Source organism: Mya arenaria, chromosome 11 (assembly GCF_026914265.1).
Source record: "Mya arenaria isolate MELC-2E11 chromosome 11, ASM2691426v1".
Classification (NCBI taxonomy): Eukaryota; Metazoa; Mollusca; class Bivalvia; order Myida; family Myidae; genus Mya; species Mya arenaria.
The window spans coordinates 54534792-54547497 of NC_069132.1; the positions used below are offsets into that span (position 1 = coordinate 54534792).

Here is a 12706-nt window from a genome sequence, read left to right on the forward strand (position 1 = left end):
TCATGTAATGCGTGTCTTCAAAAGCATTGTTTAACGACTATGGATCATTCGACAACACATATATATATATATGGAATAGTGTAAAAAACAATAATATTTTTTATCATAAAACAGATGGAATAACTTAATTGATAAATATTCAAGTGTCTCTTATATTCTGACCACTGCATATTACATGAACGTCTTTTAAGATGCAACCCCCGCTCAAAACTGTTCCCGCTTCTTTTCGGACACGTGTTTGCTGACACTCCGACGGAGATATTCTTTCCTGTTCAAGCTTAGACCAGCCGCTTGAACTGGTTCCGGCCTGGTGTCCACTAAAAACCTGAAAGAGCGGTCCTTAAGGAGGTTGACATGTGTTTCTTCGCCACTCCTTTTTTCCATTACAATCACGATGCCCGGCAGACCGGCTGTGAACCTGAAATGTTGGTATTTCCTAAAAAAGAATGAAAAATATTTTAATATATTAAAAATAAATGTACAATACAGTAAACCTAAATCTCAATATTAACGTAACACACAAATATTTACCGTATTCCTACAAATGACTTGAAATGCCTGGATAGGAACGATTTCCAATCTCTCCAGATCCACTGCGGGTAGCGCAACGATACGTTGGTCACAGACGACCGGTCAACCACTCCTGCCAGCTCGTCAAGCGTCTCTGTATTATGACGTCTGTATGCCTTCTTCAGAGTCGCAAAGCCACTGTCCACATGGCACCTGGCATGACCTGCAAAATATTTAATTTATTTCCTGACTTTTTCAACTAAAGCAAATTGGGAACTTATCTCGAAATTTCGTATGTATTTTGTTAAAGTTTTGATATGAAATAACGTACCTGGTATTTGCATCAAGAATTCGATCCCTGTCTGCTGCCCGGTCATAACACGCCATAGGAAGTAGCCAATGACGTACATATATAGGATCTGACACGAGTTGTCATTTAATACAAGATTTTATTTAACGAGTTCATGAAATTTGTTAGTAATCGAGCCTCTGGCGAGCTTATTAACAACTTTCATGGACGAGTTTAATAAAATTCTTGAATTAAATGACAACGAGTGTCAGATCTTTTTATCACATGCTTAAAACAGTGTTTTTATTACCAATTAAGTTCCACTTTCTGAACCGATTGTTTGACAGCCAAAGTACTCAGAGTAGAATGTCAATGATGCGCCATATAAATAGTTCAAAATTAAAATGACAAAAGTAACTAGCAGTTATCAAGTTTTAAAAGCTGATAAAGCGCTTAACAAGTCACAAATATAAAAATGTGTAGTAAAATATCCAACAACATGAATAACAAATGATTTTAACCAAAAAACCCAATAAGTACACAATTTGATGACGTCACACTCAGAGTACATGCATTTACGCGGTTTATGTGACCTACATCGGTCTGTCAAGTTTTCTGTGTGTACGGATTTAAAAGTTATTCGCTGTCTCTTTTTACGATAATTTTGCAGCGTTTTCTTGATGTACATGGTGTTTCACAACATGCAGATGATAACGGCGAAGCCTTACTCTGTACTGCATGGATGTTGCTGTTGAAAACCAGGAATGTTTCCAGAGAACATGATGTTCTAGCCGCCATGGGATGCGTAATGAGATGTCTGTGCTGCGGAATTCGTATTTGTGTTTTCGGTACCCGACAGCTGATTAAATTGGCAAGCAAATGGCATTGATTGCATATTGCTTGTGTTGGTCAAGATGGAGATGTTTGAAATGTTCTTGTGGTGTTTGTCACTATATTGTGGCTATATTTGTTGACTGACTGGATATTTCTGTGACTAGTAATCTGCATTATCTGGTTGGCGGAACATTGTTATCAGAAAGTTTTTGTACAAGATGCTTTCTGGCACTATGATTCGTTAGCCATTTCTCTCCCGAAAGTCTTACAGCTTCATTATTACGGTAAGTATTTGTTGGCATTTAAACCATTTTGTTTACAAACAATGCGGAGGGATATCTAGGTTGCGTGTGATTAGTCTGGTCAATCGAAATGTCTGATAGGTTATCTTACACATGTGTAAGATAAAAATTTTCGTAATGGGTATATTACACGGAAAACAAGTGTAAGCATGTGATAAGTTTTTATTTTGCCCTGCAACAAGAAAACGTTATGACATGATTTTCATGAAAAAATGTTTCTTTATCACGAATGAAATACGATACATAATTATATAAGTTTTTTAATGTACATAACATTACATGAAATTATTTTACCAAATAACTAAATTCATTCGAAATTAGCAATGAAAAGTATCACCCGGACAATTGTCGGCATGAATAGTGAACGTTTCGACCGGGACACAGTGAGACTCGAGCGCATAGTCGATCATGGAAAGTACGGCGTTGGGTCCATGTGTTTCCTTCCCGTCTTTTCCCATGGCTTCAGCTTCATCAATTAAGAAATTGAGCTGTTTCCTCGCGCTGATTCTGAATCCGAAGATTTGTACTTTTCGCAGGGAAAGGAAGAATATTGGGCTCATCTGACGACTGTAGTGGGGGAGACTGACCCACTGACTGAAGTCAAACGTGTAATTGTGGAAAGTGTCTGATTCCATCTGAGCCCTCGCTACACAAACATTATATACCTCCCTTTCCTATAATGTAAAAACATGAATGCAAGGCTAATTGATTGCGCAGCAAATGTATAAGGTATGATATTTTGTAATTCTGTTAACATTGCTGTAAGGCATATAGCCTGCATATTTCAATATGACAACTTTGTCTATTAAACAATTTACGTGAATAAAAATACCACCACTTTATATATCAAAAATATCGTGTAGAATGCTTTTCTTACTTGAATATCTTTAAAACGAGTCATATTGTATGATAGCTGTCAGTCAAACACTTATTGTACAAACGTTAGTGTGTACCTGTTGGGCCTCAATGATATGGACGCGTATGACTCCTGTTGCCTCCATCTTCTCTTCCTCGGTTACGGCGTTGGCGATCTGCTGTCTCATTTTCTCGCATGTTGCGCACACGTCATCTCTTGGCTTTGCTATTTTAATATGGGGGACGCATGATGACCAGATTGTTTTAAATGCAGACAGTTTCACTTGCCGTACATTCTTCTCCGTGCAGATACTACAGTAGTCTTTATGGAGAAGCAGCTTCGTGGCATCGGATGGCAAAAAAACACTGTAGGCAGGTTGTCACGGCCGCGTGGTGCTGCTGAATACGGGATACCCTTTTCTTCGGCCTGATTCAATATGAATTGCACGACGCGCTGGACATCATCGAAATTAAGTGCGTGCTTCGGACGCCGCCATGTATTTCCATGCACTCGTGGTCCAGTGCCGGTGTCGTTCATGTGCTGGATAATATTATTTAGCGTTGTCCGCTTCACATCATATAATAACTGGAATGTTTGCCTGCACACAGCACTGCCATCAACGTGGAACTTTGTTCTGGCACGCACCCGCTTTTTGCCTCGTTTCGTTTTTTACAGAATCATACTTCTCGGCACTAAGAACGTCCATAAGAAATAGTTCCTTTTCTTCTTTTGATTTCTCCTTACTTTCGAGAACAATGTTATAAGCCTCATCAAGTGTAAAGTTAGACTGACATTGTTTTTTGCATCCGCAGTCTTCCATGAATCGTTTTGTGTTTAAATAGTCTTGGCAATCTGAATCATATGTACACTCGTTGCTGCTTTCACCACTCTCTGAATTTAGTGATAAAACCATTTCACGCATTTTTGTTTGTACAAGTGCCTCTGCGTTATCCGGTGGCTCACATAGATCTTGATCATCTTCTTCTAACTCCTGAGATCCATGTGGTGTTCTTCCAAAGTGCTCCGATAGGATACTTTCAAGCTCCTGGAAAATATTAAATTTAAATTCGTTCAATTGAGGTTTAATGCTATGAAATTATTATTGAACAAATTTGAATGAACAATTTATAAACTTCTTTGTATTTTAGTAGAAAAAATACCGACTTATAAATGCTTTTGTATCTCTTTCCATTTTTATAAAATTTTGTGCGAAAAAAATCAAATAAGAAACTGCCGGGTTCGAACCCGCAGTGTATGGATAAGTAGTCCAACGCTCTCCTAATTGAGCTTGACGGGCTTTGTGATAGGAAAATTAGACATTATACAAATATTTTCTCCTTTTGTCACATCGTTTTTTTCCCATGATTTTTTTTTCATTTCACTTTTCTTATCCTTTTCTCTAGCATTTATAATAACTATGCAATGCTTGTAAGTTCAATATAGTTGACTATAACTCATATTGGCTACATGTGACAAGTTTATGATGAACATTAAAGCTTTTTAGAAAATCAAATAATAATTATAAAGCGTTGTTTTTTTTTATAATATTTACATATTGAATAATAACTACGGAATGTCACTTAAAACTTATTAATCGGTTTTATCATCTTGCAGATGTTAAATTAATAGGCTTTTAATTGCCTTAAATCTAAAAAAAAACAACGCCTGATTAATATTTGTTATTAGTTTAACCTGTCCGGAATTTCACCAAAAATATAACTGATTGAAGCAATATCACTGAAAAAAACGCTATATAGGGAAAGAGAAAAGATTGACCTCTAATTCCTCCTCCATTTTGTCTCGGTTCTTCTTTCTTCTTTTGTTAAAACTGGTAAACAACAAACACACAATGTGTGACACATAACCTTCAACACCGGATATCAGGTAAAGACTCTGACGTCATTTCAACCAGGTTTTCCGATGACGCACTAGATGTCATTAAGGCAGGTTTTCTCATGACGCGATCACGGCCAGCACGAATTGGTACAGTTGTAGTCGACAATTGCCGAAAGTACCCGACTTGATACGATCTTGACCGAACGTTATCACGGAAACACTCGAGCGAAAACTGCAACACGAGCTTACCGTTTATTTCATATACGAGTTTGACAGTTCTCTTTCATCTGTATTTAACAAATTAGAAGGTTCCGATATTGTTTTATTAAAAGAACATCCGAAAAGAAACACTTGTGAATAGCAATGTTTATAAGTAAGTTTTGTTTAAATTCGTAAATAAAAAATTATATTCACGACGTTCATTATTCATAATTATAAAATAGAAATTGTTTCATTAATTGGAAATAGTTTATATATTTTTTATTTTGTATTTTGTGGACAAGCTAAATAAAACATTTAGAGTAAGAAAACAATTACAAACAAAAATATGTTATTACTTAATATGATAAATTAAAGATGGTATTTAAGTTTCGGGAAACAATTGTTTCGAAAGCAAACCCAAATATGTATGTTGAAAATTCGTTGTTCATTTTTTTTTGAATAATAATAACATTAAAATCAAACTGGCATTTTCTGTTGGTTTTCTCAATCTTACAGTGAAAGTGCAAGCGCCAGCATCTTTCCCAAGATTGCTTTAACCAAACCCGGGTAGTAGAACATGTTAGTTTCGTTTTCATGTTATTCGCCACCTTGTTGGCACGAAATGGGGGATATTTTCACACAAAAATGTGACAGTCTGATAGGCAAATCTTGTTCACAAAATTGTTTCCATTTTGTTTCGTTAGGTGATATAAATACATTTTGAAACATAACAAAGAAAGAAAAATAATCAGAATATCAACTGTTGTTAAAATTAAGATAATAATAAAATCAAACATGAATATGGACGTTGCTGGATATTGAACTTAGTAAACATTAAATGTATTTATTTCATCATTTTTTATACAGTCATACACATTGGGTGGCCCTTCATCTACCAATAAGTAATACTTGTGAAAAGCAGAAATTGAAAATAACATTTTTTACAACTTTTGTGCCGCCATTACTGTCATTATTTCTGAAAATTTAGCTTTCCTAACACCGGAAGTCGGCACTGCATCGGAAAAGCCCTGGTACAAGCCTTCCAATATAAGACGTCAACGAAATCTACCGCCCGCTCGAAGGTCACGTGCACATCATCACAGGGACGACAACAAAGCGACTAGGGAATTCTTCGGTAAGTAATAAGACTGATTGATTGATGATGATGATACTGATGATGTTGATGATGACGATGATGATGATGATGATGATGATGATGATGATGATGATGATGATGATGATGATGATGATGATGATGATGAAGATGATGATGATGATGATGATGATTATAAGTGATCAATAACAGCGCTGATGAAGTAGTTATTCGCGTTATATGTGTTTCTTTTAGACAAATCCTCCAAAAGAACGACATAGGAGATTGACGTGGACCCGATCAGCACTGTGCAGTCATCAGTTATGTAAACAACGGAGGGAAACCGTGTCACCCCCTCCCCCCTCCCCGGCAGAACAATTTCCAGCACTCCACCTCTTCCTGATAACAGGTCCGTATATTACAATCTAGAAATATTTCGTTTTGTAAAGTTATCTCTTAACGATAATCTGGAAGAAAATGAGCCTGGAGAGGGCTTTAAAGCTGCACTCTCACAGATACACCGTTTTTACAACTGTTTTATTTTTTGTCTTGGAAAGAGCAACTTTTTGCGTAAATATCTTCAAACCAATGATAAAAGATTGCTGACAAAAGATCAGATCGCAGATGTTCATATTTTCTTTCGAAAATTAATGTTTTATGGCAAACGGTTTAAGAAAAATGCATCCAACATCATTTATGAACTTAAATATAAAAATCTGTGATTTTGTCAGTAGTCTTATTTAACTGGTTTCCATGCATTTTCGCATAAATTGGCTCGTTCCAAGACAAAAGTTAAAAAGTTGTCAAAACGTTCAATCTGTGAGAGTGCAGCTTTAACACATAGCCGCCGGAATGTCAAGGAGCTACATAACCGAACTAAGCCTAATCCACGAAGAATATTTAATCCCTTATAACAGGATCAAGCTAAGCAAACACAATTTGTTGAATTAAATGTATAGACATCCCATTTCATAGAGGTTTGAAACATTTAAAGATAAAATATCTTCAAGGGACTCGTTCATGCTTTGGCACCATTTATTTTTCGGGTAAGACATCTAATCCGAAAAAAGTCCACTTTTGGCCGATTGTTCAGAACTTTGTTAAAATTAACAACGTTGTGAACGTCATCGTCGTTAACTTTCAGATCGATACTGCTTCGGAAGTTTAATGGATACATTTGTTATTGCTGTATTTTACCAAAAATTGAAAAAACTGTTTCAGCTGTACTTGATTTTATTTTAAGTAGGTGAGCACATCACCATTTAGTTTACGCTTAAAAGTTAACAACGATGTTGTTAGTCACATGTTAACTTTAACAAAGGTCTGTACAATCGGCCCATTAAGTATAAGATAAATATTCTGGTTTTAATGGAGTGCGAATCCGCGCCGGTACAGTCAAAGAAAACTGACAACAAAACCTCACGCCCACAATCGTATTCAAACATAAGGATAACTGAACCTTTAAGTCTGCTGTTAAATCGCGTTAAATTCAAAGATTATACATGAGCATAAATCAACATTTGTTGAGATGTTCTAGCCGTTAGTATGTTAGTTTTGACTCTCCTAATGATTTGCCATACTTTAAACATACATAAAAGGAGCATTTCACAAAACCATGAGCGAGTCCATTAAGATGACCATAAAAATGTTTTTGTTTTGTTGAATTAAGTTTAAATAAATAAAGATCTTTAAGCGTGTAAGACATGAAACATTTCGAGATTTTGATTTCCGCCTTGTCCTTATCAATATACAGTATGTGTACTCAAAATACAACCTACTTTTACGTTGAAATTACAGAAAGGCAACCATTCGCCAGGCACTGCGAGGCCACCTGAAATGTAAAAACACGGCCCATTTACCCGGCTAGCCCTGGTTTACCCCCGGACCTGGGAAAGGGGGCGTGATTACAATTGACTGGTGCATAACTACTACATCGTTTGAGAATGTCTGGTTTCTACTATGTGACAATATATAGTAAACAAAGAGGTAGGGGCCAGTAAACCAGACTCCGTTTATCGATGTACTATTTTGTCTTTCCTTTGCTTTTCAATATTTGTTTTGAGTGCAATATTATTTAATTTCAGAACCGTTGTTTGACATAGATTTGACAAGATTTCTGGATGAGAACGTGAGAAGTCGGGCATTGACGGAAACGCCCGATGTTAACCGAACTTCGCCACGGAAACTGCCGAGAAGAAAAGGCAAAACAAGCTAAGTCCTTAAATTTGATTATAAGTGTTGGATAGATATTTTCTCTTGAATACATTATTCCTTCTAACAACATATTTCTTTTCTTTCATGAGAATTACTCCAAACCTCAAGCTTTACAAATACAGTCTATGTCTACTTCATTTTAGATACCATTTCTAGTGCTTACATTATGGTACTAATTCATTTTTTTAATTCCGAAACGAAAACCTCATTTGGTTTTAGTTTATAGTCTGGTAAATACGTACTTCAAAAAAATAAAACTAACAACACTCGTGTTTCATAACTGACATCAAGAAATAGAAATATTGTCATTAAATAGTATTTATGTTTATGATTTTTATTAAATTAATTGTAATTATTGGACATCTATGGCGTGACAAACGTTGCAATATTGTATAAAAAATATTCGTTCATACACCATAGACATCGTGGATAAAATATTTGGGACTGATGAATACTTATCAAGCAAAACATCCTTTCTTTAAGAAAGGAAAAATGAGTTTTAGTTTCGAAATTTCCATTTTATTTTAGATGCTATTACATTAAACTCAAACTAGAATTTTCTGCTGGTTATTGCAATCTCACAGTGAAAATGTTAATGGCGCTAGCATCTTTCCCAATATTTCTTTATAACCAAACCCGGGTAGTAGAAAATGCTAGTTTGATTTTAATGTTTATGCCACTTTGAAACAGAATTTTGGCCTATAATGGGATTTAAAATCGGAGCAAATCTATACGTTGTTCACAAGTTACTAGTATACTTTCCAAATTTATTTTTGATTTAAACATTTGATATCAAATAAATTTTGAACAAATCAGCTAAAACATAAAATGGCAAGAAATAATCAAGTAAACTTTTTCTATTTGATTAAAATAAATACATGCAATATGGGCGTTGCAGAAAATGATATGGTTTTATATAGGCCATTACTCAGAAATCCTTCAAGAGATTCAAATGAAATTTGGTGCATATGTCGCCAGAGCAAGAACGCACATGTAAACCAAAATGCATTACGTTGATTAATTGCTGAGTAAAGCCTTTTCTTCGACTGATAAAGATGATATTTTTATAACAGACGACCGTTCACGTTCGATCCATGGTGTTCTTGGTTTTATATTAATATAATGTACTTTACCAAGCAGTGGTTTGAGTATGATAGTATAAATACGTTTAGGTTGTACATAATATATGGTTGTCGTTTTTAACTTTTTACACAAACAATAAACATTGATTATCAGCCTTAAATAAAACCAAAATGTTAAACGACTGGTATGCCGTATGCTGTTTCTATTGTATTTTTTTTTCAGAAAATCCGCAATTAACTAGAAGCCGACACCCACCCGGAAAACACTCGGTGCTTGCGTCAGCAGGCTTCTGTTTGATGACGTCACACCAATGACGTTGCCGGACCAAGGGTCACCTGAGCACTACCATAAATACGAAAACATAACCAGCAGGGGATTGATTGGTAGGAGATGTAATGACTTTTTTTTATAAACACGCGTTTGTATCATATATTCAGGGAAAGGAAACAAACTGTATTTAAAAGCAATAACTGTATTACTCAAGAAATAAGCTAGGCGGCATTGCATACTAGCGCGAACAAACGCAATGACGAAAGAATGATCTGCAACCCATCAACAATGTTTTCGTGAAATTTGTACTTGGATAATGGGAAATTGATTTACCTTACATTTAATTTTCCTTATTTAACAATATAAATGATCAAGAATGTATGTACTGAAGGACGTGATAAAGGATGTGTGACTTGATCCATTCGGAATATCTCGGCCATTTTCCATCGAAAACAACCTCGGATGTATATGGACGATTACAATGTCAGAACTCTTTACAGTGTCATTACGCTGCAAGTAGATCGCGTAGTAATTTCAATACAGCAGTTAAACTTGTTGATAATACGACCCAAATGATCTGGTTCATGGGAATCTTAAATGATAATGCAAGAATACATTTTTACAGACAATCAATTTAAACTTACTAATAAAATACACGTTAAACACTCCAATTAATTATAACTGTTATTTAAACCTTTCCGAACTACTTCTACTTATGAACCGGCAAACATCCGAGGTGTTCCGAATGGACTTGGTGATGATGGCCATATGACATTTTGAATCATTATAACTATACATTTCAAGAGACACTCATATTCAAAATCAATAAATACACATGTATAACAAACATCAATTTTGACTGAAAAACCATTAAGTACTTACTAAAAATGCATTTATGGAAAATCTATCTATCTATCTATCTATCCATCCATCCAATCCATCCATCCATCCATCCATCCATCCATCTATCTATCTATCTATCTATCTATCTATCTATCTATCACACAAAAAACATGGTGATGTACAATGCAGCATACATGTAGTTAACACAATATGTGTACAGCTTTTGCGTGTCGGTCAGGTACATGCATTTACATATGTATACATGTATATATTTCTATAAACGTCAGCGACATGTCTTGCGTGCCCTACGCATTACCTTCCCTAAAGGGGAACTTTAACACAGTCGAAGATGAACTTAAATGATCGTTTGAGGAAAACAAGGTTTTCCTCTTCATTCAACAGTGGTAAGATAGGAGCACCGAGGAGTCTTAGTAAAAAGAAAGTTCCATCTAGATGCAATAAGTCTGCTAGGAATTGCGTCCCAAAAACATGAATGTCACTTATAAATGACGTGCGTAATGTCGATGTCGCAACGCATACATGTACACTATGTACTAGCACATCTGTCATTGGAAAAGAACATTGATCGCAAATATTATGCTGGAGTTTGACGCTGCGGCACCAATGTCTTGCAATAGTGTTCATTATACATCTGTATCCGCTGTGAAAACACACTTTGTATACAATACATGGACGGACGTTTGGATGAAGAACCCTAAAATATTGAAAACTGTCATCACAAAGCACACGCGAGTTCCACTTGCTCTCTTCAAACTGGTAAACTAAGGTCTTGACGTGGCTCTTCCAATTTGATTTGCATGGCAGCTTTGATGGATTAACAATCACATCTTTAACAGTTGACTGTAAACCATATTTGCATAGGATAAAACATATATCAGGTACAAAGCCATACATGTGAGTTCCAACTTGTGATAAATAAAATAGATACCTACGAATAAACAGATTTCTGCTAATGCAGTGGACATTTAAGCTTAGGAGTTTGTGCAAAAACAGAAGCTTTCTAATTTCAATGTCGCAACTAAGCTTATGCAAGCCAACTATCGCTTCACACATATCAGATCTAGTCAATATCGTAAACCCCAGTATCTTTTTTACAATAAAGTGTTGAAATCTATTGACTAAGTTAGCATTTGTCGTAGACATGCTACACCAAAGCTCACAACCATGTAATGCTATTGGTTTGACAATTTTCTTATATAGATCTATAGAGATCAGTGGGTTGATTCCATGGGGACTAACTCCCTGCGCAGCCATGGAATAAAATGCGTTTCTCGCCTTTTGTAATCTTTCTTCAATGCGAGTGGTATATTTTAAATTATAGTCCTGCCTTATACCAAGGTGAATTACGTAACTTGATTGTTCAATGTACATGTTTCCATAAATTATTCCAATTGGTGGTGCAGTTCGTCGTTTTGTAAAGACAACCGTGTTTGATTTCTTGACATTGACTTCAATTTTCCAGCTCTGGCAATATGTGTATACAATGTCTACTAGGCGTTGTAGATTAAGGGGAGTGACTGATACTAGTGAGATATCATCCGCAAACGATGGATTACCTCCCTTGGCTGACATAACCATACTTCCATAATTGCTTCGTTCAAGATCGACGAGAAGTTGGTCGACGTAAACCAAATACAAAAATGTTGACAGGACCCCTCCTTGCCTAACAGAACGCAGAACGTCAAACGGCTCTGATTTAAGTCCTTGCACTCTTATTACACATTTCGGGTCCTTGTACGAGCTTATTAAGAGTCTCAGAAATTTCCCAGTGTACCCCAATTTGCCTAACTTGAAGAAGAGTCACATGTGCCAAACGGAATCAAAGGCAGCTTTCTGGTCCAGGCAGGCAACGTAGGCATTGCTTCCACTTTCAATTTGATGGTAGATCTTCTCTTGAAGGTTAAACGAGGTAGTTATGCAACTGAGATCTTTTTGGAAACCTTGCTGCTGAGCTGATGGAAATTTTTGATTATGCACATTGGTGTTTGTATTTATCCTTGAAAGAAGCATCTTTTCAAACAATTTACAAAAACACAGAATTAATGAAATCGGCCGATAGCTGCTTGGATCTGTTTTTTCTTTTCCCTTTCCCTTGAAGAGTGGTACTAAAATGCTTGTTTTCCAAGTTCCCGGTACATTTTCATGGAATAGTATTGCGTTAAATAACCGTACTAGCGCTTCCTGGATGATTTGTCCTCCCTTGAGTACGTGCTCGTTGAGGATATTGTCAACCCCAGGAGATTTCTGTGCTTTAAGCGTTTTGGTAATTTCTTGAACTTCAGTCAATGTAACTTGCTTCGTAAGTATATGATTATTGAAGAGTTCGCAACCAGAATACTCGTTAACATCGTCTA

At 36.0% G+C, this 12706-nt stretch overlaps 1 protein-coding gene across 1 annotated transcript; it reads right to left on the reverse strand.

Moving 5' to 3' along the window:
* Positions 1 to 204: 204 nt before the first annotated feature.
* LOC128208629 (uncharacterized) lies at positions 205 to 2978 on the reverse strand. The gene is made up of 6 exons (XM_052912178.1): positions 2889 to 2978; positions 2273 to 2609; positions 2096 to 2107; positions 842 to 922; positions 532 to 733; positions 205 to 436 (listed from the first exon to the last, which is right to left on the reverse strand). The coding sequence occupies exons 1-6, from the start codon at positions 2976 to 2978 to the stop codon at positions 205 to 207; spliced, it is 954 nt and encodes a 317-aa protein (XP_052768138.1).
* Between the last annotated feature and the right edge of the window lie 9728 nt (positions 2979 to 12706).

What these genes read in the sequence shown, in the direction of transcription:
- LOC128208629 (XM_052912178.1), bottom strand. Translation starts at nt 2,978, where the DNA reads ATGAGACAGCAGATCGCCAACGCCGTAACCGAGGAAGAGAAGATGGAG. An exon ending in ATATCATTGAGGCCCAACAG is followed by an intron (nt 2,610 to 2,888) that starts GTACACACTAAC and finishes TTTACATTATAG; the next exon opens with GAAAGGGAGGTATATAATGT. An exon ending in AAGTCATTTGTAGGAATACG is followed by an intron (nt 437 to 531) that starts GTAAATATTTGT and finishes ATTCTTTTTTAG; the next exon opens with GAAATACCAACATTTCAGGT.